The sequence below is a fragment of the Sapajus apella genome, unplaced genomic scaffold (assembly GCF_009761245.1).
Source record: "Sapajus apella isolate SASKATOON/1434 unplaced genomic scaffold, GSC_monkey_1.0 scaffold17, whole genome shotgun sequence".
NCBI classification, from domain to species: Eukaryota; Metazoa; Chordata; class Mammalia; order Primates; family Cebidae; genus Sapajus; species Sapajus apella.
Window position 1 is genome coordinate 8525805 of NW_022436957.1, and position 7861 is coordinate 8533665.

A 7861-nucleotide genomic window follows, 5' to 3' on the forward strand; every position below is an offset into this window, starting at 1 on the left:
GATAACCATATCATTCCATCCTTCCAAGCCATTTGCCCTTGGAGTCCTGTTACGTGGTGTTCTCCATTTCACATATGTCCCATTTCATAAATGTGCTGAAACTACCATCATGGGTTTTTTTTGTGTGTGTATGTGATTTCCTTTGTCTTTTTTTGTTTGTTTGTTTGTTTTAAAAAAAAAAAAACATAAGGCACATCTCTCCCCCATTTCTGGAACAACTATGCAATAAACTCAGAGTCCTTACTGAAAAGGGAAAACTTGGTATTTTGTTTTAACAATAACGAGTCCCATTTTCTTACATGTCTCCAAGTGCCTCTGATGCATCCATTAATCAGTTCTTGTTTTTTACGGCATGCAGGTGTAGCCATCTTGCGGGCTTATAGTCCTGAGTCTTCGTCAGACTCAGGCAATGAAACTAACTCTTCTGAAATGACTGAGAGTTCTGAACTGGCCACAGCACAAAAACAGTCAGAAAACCTCTCCCGCATGTTCTTGGCCACTCACGAAGGCTACCACCCTCTTGCAGAAGAACAGACCGAGTTCCCGGCCTCCAAAACCCCCGCTGGGGGCTTACCTCCAAAGTCCTCACATGCCCTGGCTGCTAGGCCAGCAACCGACCTCCCACCCAAAGTTGTGCCTTCCAAGCAGTTACTTCACTCAGACCACATGGAGATGGAGCCTGAAACCATGGAGACTAAGTCAGTCACTGACTATTTCAGCAAACTGCACATGGGGTCGGTGGCATACTCCTGCACTAGCAAAAGGAAAAGCAAGCTGGCCGATGGTGAGGGGAAGGCACCCCCTAATGCGAACACAACAGGAAAAAAACAGGGGACCAAAACAGCAGAGATGGAGGAGGATGCCAGTGGTAAATTTGGTACTGTGTCTTCACGAGACAGTCAACACCTGAGCACTTTTAACCTGGAGAGAACTGCCTTTCGCAAGGACAGCCAAAGATGGTATGTGACCGCTGAAGGTGGGATGGCTGAAAAAAGTGGATTGGAAGCAACATCGGGGAAAACCTTTCCAAGAGCTTCTGGTCTTGGGGCAAGGGAGGCCGAAGGGAAGGAAGAAGGAGCTCCTGATGGAGAGGCCAGTGATGGCTCAGGACTTGGTCAAGGGGACCGCTTCTTAACTGACATGACCTGTGCATCTTCAGCCAAAGACTTAGATAACCCAGAGGACGCTGACTCGTCCACCTGCGACCATCCTTCCAAGCTTCCTGAGGCTGATGAGAGTGTGGCCCGCCTTTGCGACTACCACTTAGCCAAGCGGATGTCATCGCTGCAAAGCGAGGGCCATTTTTCTCTGCAGAGCTCCCAAGGCTCTTCAGTGGATGCAGGCTGTGGCACGGGCAGCAGTGGCAGTGCCTGCGCCACACCCGTGGAGTCCCCGCTCTGTCCCTCCCTGGGGAAGCACTTGATTCCTGACACTTCTGGGAAAGGTGTGAATTACATTCCTTCAGAGGAGCGAGCCCCTGGGCTTCCCAACCATGGAGCCACCTTTAAGGAACTGCACCCACAGACAGAAGGGATGTGTCCACGGATGACAGTGCCTGCTCTGCACACAGCCATTAACACCGAACCCCTGTTTGGCACATTGAGAGATGGATGCCATCGGCTCCCCAAGATTAAGGAAACCACAGGTACAGCCATGATGGATTTAGCACTTTATTTAGCACCGTATTTACAACAAACTTAAAAACAAAGTCTGGAAGAAAAGTAAAAGGTAGAATTTTAAAAGGCCACAGAACTGTAAAGTACCAATCCTTGATCCCCTGGTATTAAATACTAAAGATTATAAAACTGAAAATGGTATTTGCTCTTTATAATCTTGCTCTGTGCTTGCTTTCAGAATTTGATGGGGCAATATGTTTTTCCTAAATTCTAAATGCAGATTCTATATGATAGTATTGCTTAGAGTCACGTAACAGTTTGATTTTCTTCCCAAGACATCTGATTTCTAATTCTGCCATTCCATTATTGAGCCACAAGGAAGGATAAGAGAACAGGGTATCAGGGAGACTAGAGGGGTTTGGAGAGCTCATTTCCCTTTGAGCAACCTTACTGATTGCTCCCTACTCTGTAAGATTGCCCTAAATGGATGTTCTGAAGTGTCTGACATACTCCAATGTCAGGAAGATGTTGAGGTTATACCTGATGAGCTGCTTTATTTTCCCCAAAATAATAAAGTATAAACACATGTAGAAACAACACATCTACCTTCTGTATCCCACCTTCACCATCCCACCACTAAATGGCACGCATTCCCCTCATTGATCCACTTGGCTGGCCACCACATGGCAAAAACAGATACTCTTTCATACTTCCGTGTTTCAAATTATGTCATCAATAGTGTCTTTTTCATACAGGTCAATACAAGTTAGTGAGATCTTGAGTTCGTCATTTTCTATTCCTGTTCTTTTAAGATTTTCTACTCTCTGAAAACCCACCACTGGCTTTACCTGCCTTGGAAAAGCTATCTGTAAATGTTACCTATGTCATCACCCCAACTGCATTTTACCTCTAAACTAACGAAATCACACTATTTAATCCTTCATGGTTTAAAAAGAACTTTCACCTGAGTTACCTCTTGCTTGTCACAAAAATTTTGTGAGACGGGAATTATTTGCTTCACATCACAGCTTTTCTTAAAGAAAAAAATTGAGCAACTGGCCCAGTATCTTAACTTCAGACCTTGTACCAGGCAAACCTCATACTCTCTCCTCTTTAAAAGATTTGTTTATTTCATTTGCATTAATTAGCCCACTTCTTTAAAAAGGAGAAAGTAACTGACACCAGGTTTAACCTAATTCCCTTGAAATGAAACTTGATATCTTCAATATATTTGAATAATCTATACATAGGATCTGTGTCTTCTGTGTCTAAACTTTGAAAGGTAGATATTGGGAGCAAGGCAATTCATGAAATAACATTGTCCCCTTGAAAATGTTTGGGACTTCTAGACAATTCCAAATGAATCATCAGTTCCAGAAATAACAGATTCCAGTATTTTGATATTCATTAAAATGGAAATTTGCTATGAGGTATCAAGAGGCAATCTTTGGAAAGCAGGGTGACCTTGGTATATGGCAGCCCTTCCAGACTACATCCTTGGGAATGACAGACATCATGTAGAGATGTGGTAAAAGTGGCCTCACAGGAGATGCTTAATGATTCTCTCTGTTTTTCTACTACCCCTAGTGTAGCTTTGACAGAGCCTGGGAAGGAAAGACGAGGAGGCATGCCTTCAGCTTGGTCTCAACATCCTGAAGCTGATCCCATCCTGCTACCATCAAATATTCACTCGGAATCCAAGGTGCCAATTCCAAATCAAGACCCTAATGATTTCTCCCAAGCAAATCAGGCATACGGAGAGGCTGTGAGCTGGCGGCCACTGGATCTGAGAGGGGGGAGCCTCAGGACACCCCCCAGCCAGAAGGCTCTAAGACATAGCAGCAGTATCCTCTCCGGATCTGTCGATTTGGAGACCTTCCGAGAAAGAACCAAGGGTGCAGTCAGCTTAAAGTGTCCAGGCATCACAGAAGCACAGGAGGCCAGTTCTGAAAGGCGAGCAGAACTCCCCCTGGGGAGGAAGCTCACCAAAAGTTTTTCCCAAAGCTTGATGCACTTGAGCTCTGAGGGGAGGTTTCACAAAAGGTCCCCAGTGGCTCTTAAAGACTCAAAGCTGTATAGGACATTACCCTTGCGGAAGCTGGACGGCAGCAATTGGAGATGTCGGGGACCCTTCAGCTATTGCTTCCTGAACCGAGGGCAGGATGAAGATGGTGAGGAGGAGGAAGAGAGGGAAGAGGCCACCGTCCAGGTCTCTTGCCTCTATAGACCACAGATGACTCAAGCCATGCCAGAAACAAGCAGCCCACGAGTGGCTGCGGGGGGGATTCAGAAGCAAGGAGGGGAGCTATCCAGAGGGTCAGTGCTGAAGGTCTGGGCAGAAGACCTGAGCGGCCCAGATGACTTGGACTTCAGCAACCTGGCTTTTGATGCCCGGATTGCAAGAATAAATGCCCTAAAGGAGAGCACATATACAATGCCTGATGGGTTCCTTGCAGCCCAAAATGATGCCAATGAGCTGCTCTGTCTCGTCAGGGCAACCAAGGAGAAGAGAGAGGAGTCACGCCCTGAAGCGTATGACCTTACACTTTCTCAGTACAAGCAACTGTTATCCATCGAGTCCAGACAGTTGGGAAGTGCCTGTAGGAAAATGGCGATGGCTGAGAAAAGCCCGGAGGAGATGCTCCTAGCTATGACTTCCAGCTTTCAAGTGCTCTGTTGCCTAACGGAAGCTTGCATGCGATTAGTTAAAGTCGTGAACTCAGAAACACAGCGGCAGGAAATTGTAGGGAAGATCGATGAAGTGGTCATAAATTACATTTGTCTCCTGAAAGCTGCCGAAGCAGCCACTGGAAAAAACCCTGGGGACCCTAATGTTGGACTCTCGGCGCGACATTCAACCACCATGGCCGCTCTCGTAAGCACACTGACACGTTCTCTCAAGAGGCTTTTAAACAAATAAATATGGAAGTCACGTCATAATCTACCTTTGCAAAGCCATACATGAACTTTTATTTACTTTGTGTGTATGATGAACAGATGTCTCCTTTCTTCTCTGTATATTTGTTATTTTATATAAAATAGGAGATAAAAGTCACATTGATGAAATGTTGAAATGTACTAATCAGATGTATTCTGTTTATATTATACATATATATACACGTAAAAGAAATATCCAAGAAAGTGATGACATTTGGCTATTTTTCATATAGTTTAAAACCCCACATACACGATGTGAAATTTTAAATTCCACCATGTCAGAGCAAAACAACGAATCCTATCCCCTTTCTTTCCAAGTAGATACTTGGAGACCATATCATTCCTATTTACAAGTAAAACACAAAAAAAGAGAAAAGAAATCACAATGTATATAAAACAGTACTTATTTAAAATTATGATTTTTAAGCATTGGAAATAGCAAAAAGACATTTAAAATTCAAGAAGCTATTAATTACTAGAGAATATATCTGTAATAAATTAATTTTTTGCTCATAGTATTTGGTTACTGGATGCGTTCTTCCAAGAATCCCACATATTTAATTTGAGTTTTCGCTATTTGGGCTACAAATGGGTGGGGCGTATTCTACTGTGTCAGCACAAATGCTCTTCACAGTGTTTCCAGCATTTAAAAAACTTCCCAGGGAGAAGAACAGAGGGAATGATGGGCAGTTTCCTAGGTAACACCTAGAGTTATATAATATCTCATTACATAAAACATATGGAATAATACCAAAATTAATTGATGGAGAGATCTGCTTTGGCTAAATGACAAAAATCTCCAAACCAAAGACATTATCTTCCCCTCACCCCAGCTCAACTATGAAACTTAAAATTCCCTTTAGAGTGGTGGGACATTTAGTAAAGTATTTGCAAACTTACAAAAAGGAACATTTAATGATCATCAAAATTAAGTACAGATTCAGCAGTGTAGACCAGAGCATACACCAGCACCTATGAGTCTCATCTAAGATCACGGCTCTCAGCATAGGGCTTCATGCATCACCACCTGTACAGGGGCTAAGGCTGCCAGTCAAATTTGGAATTATAGCCTAGTACTGGGACAAAATCTCAAATCTTGGATGTTCCAGAAAATCAGGGAGAGATGGCTACTGTAATCATGGGAGCCATGAGTAAATAAATAGTAAATAGTAAATACTTAATCTGGATTGGCTAATAAAAATATGAAATCTGGAAAAAAGAAGTGGAAGTGGTATATTTGACCAGTTCAAATGAAACCAATGGAATGCAAAGAAGTTTCCAGGTCTGTCATGTCTCTAAAAGTACCCTGCAGTCATAAAATAAAATCGACATGTATATATGTATTTCCTGGGTCATTCAGTGCTCAAGTTACATGCACTCCTACATAGATAGGTGGCTCCTTAAGATCATGATGGGAGTACACCAGATGCAAATATTTCTACTTTTATAGCCTACCGAGAAGGAGGCCTAACATAGTCCACAATTGCAATTTCTCTCTAGTCAACCATTCCACAGAGACTCAACAACAAAACCCACACGTGGTTATGGGTGGCAGCAAAGGAAAGGAGTTTAGGGTGTGTTATTATAAATAATGTTTAACTAAATAATAAAACATTATTACAATTATAAATATTGGTGTTTTGATATTGAGAGATATTAGTGGTGTTTACTGTGGAAAATCTTAGTAAATATCATTCTGTGTACTAAAATCCTAACCTATTAATAGGATGTGTGCCCTATGTCAGACAGTGTGCTAAGCATATTAACTATATTATCTCATTTAATCATCACAACAGTCTGCTGGTTTGGACACTATCCTTTATTCTCTCTGGAGGCAATATGGTTGCATTGTTATGGATATGAAGTTTGGGGTCAGAAACATCTTGATTTAAATTTTGACTCTGCCATTTTCTAGCCCTTTCATGTTGGGAAAGCTACTTTTTCTACGTCTCAATTTCCTCACAATAAAATGAAAATCAGTTATAAGATCAATTTCATAGGGTTTTCATGAGTTTTGAGTAAAAATGTGTATGTAAAGTTCTTATCACAATACCTGGCAGAGAGTAAGTATTCAATTAATGTTAGCTATTATCACCATAATCGTTGTGTTCAATATATTGCCCAAAATATGTGGGGGAATGTTTGTTTTGTATGCATATTGTATCCTGACTGTGTGCAGAACACATTATGTGGATTGCATATATGTAAAAGAAGTGTACAAGGAAGTGACCATCCTTGTTCAAGTCTCATATCTAGTTAGAACAACTTCCCAGTCCATTACGAGTTCTTTGAGAAGCCTCAGGGAAGTAGCTCTGGGTCTTTCTAATCAACCTCCCATTACTGCGCCAGTAAGTTTCTGTTTCTTATAAATAAACTCTTTGCTATTCAGAAAACCTCACGGGGCCCCCGCATTCACTAAGCATGGGGCTCCTAACTGGGGTCCAGGTCCATAGAGTATAGCAAGAACATATTAGAACAATACCTGTGCTTATTTTTATCTAGCTTTTTTATGTTTGTGTATGTTTTATAATGGCATAATAGTACAATGGTACATGTACATAATTTTAAATAAATAAATAAATGAATGAATAAATAAGCATATGCCTGGTGCATGCATGCAACAATATTGCAGGCAGGGTTGCATTCACTGAAGTCTGGAGGGCGCTGAACTAGAGAATAAACCTTCCTTACACTCACAATTCTTTACATTTAGTCCCCAGTCTACTTTTCCAAGTTGATCTCCTACCATTTTTATTACTCTTTTATCAGAAATCGTTCAAACAAAAGTAGACACAATCATATGAATCCATGTGGACCCATCAGGTACCGATTCATGTCTAGTCTTCTTTTCTGTATCACCTCCTCTCACACTGTATAATTTAGAAGCAAGTCCCAGGCATCATAGTGCTTAGCCCATGAATATTTCAGTAAGAATATCCTGTGAGAACTTTTAAACATAACCACAACAACGGTTTGGCATTTTAAAAGTTGGGAGTTCCTCAGTATTATCAAATAAACATTACGGAAATAAATGGAGAAAGTGAAACTCACCTATGAACCCAACCTCCAAAGAAACCATTGTCCACAATGTAGGGCTTCTTTGTTTCATCTTTCACTGTATTATAAGGTTATTAGTATTTTGTTTATGAGCTTTGCTTTTGGCTCAGGGAGTTGTTCTGACCACAGTTGTCCTTGTACCTGAGTGTCAGTGCCAGCATATTTCACCTAAGTGGATTGCTCAGAAGGGATATGACTGATGTGGAAAGACAGTGCTCAGATCAACAACCACATAGCATTAGCTTTGAGAA

General features: G+C 41.6%; 1 protein-coding gene across 7 annotated transcripts in view; it reads left to right on the forward strand.

Moving 5' to 3' along the window:
* The window catches only part of FRMPD4 (FERM and PDZ domain containing 4), an 895030-nt gene extending 887881 nt beyond the window's left edge, over window positions 1-7149 (forward strand). For 4 of the 7 annotated variants that reach the window (XM_032285788.1, XM_032285789.1, XM_032285791.1 and 1 more), the window contains 2 exons: window positions 359-1645; window positions 3209-7149. In XM_032285788.1, the coding sequence (XP_032141679.1) occupies window positions 359-1645; window positions 3209-4536 (2615 nt within the window). In that variant the 3' untranslated portion in view covers window positions 4537-7149. Of the gene's footprint in view, window positions 1-358; window positions 1646-3203 lie in introns of all 7 variants that reach the window. The other 3 variants (XM_032285792.1, XM_032285795.1, XM_032285794.1) reach the window with 1 other exon arrangement.
* The last annotated feature ends 712 nt before the right edge of the window (window positions 7150-7861 follow it).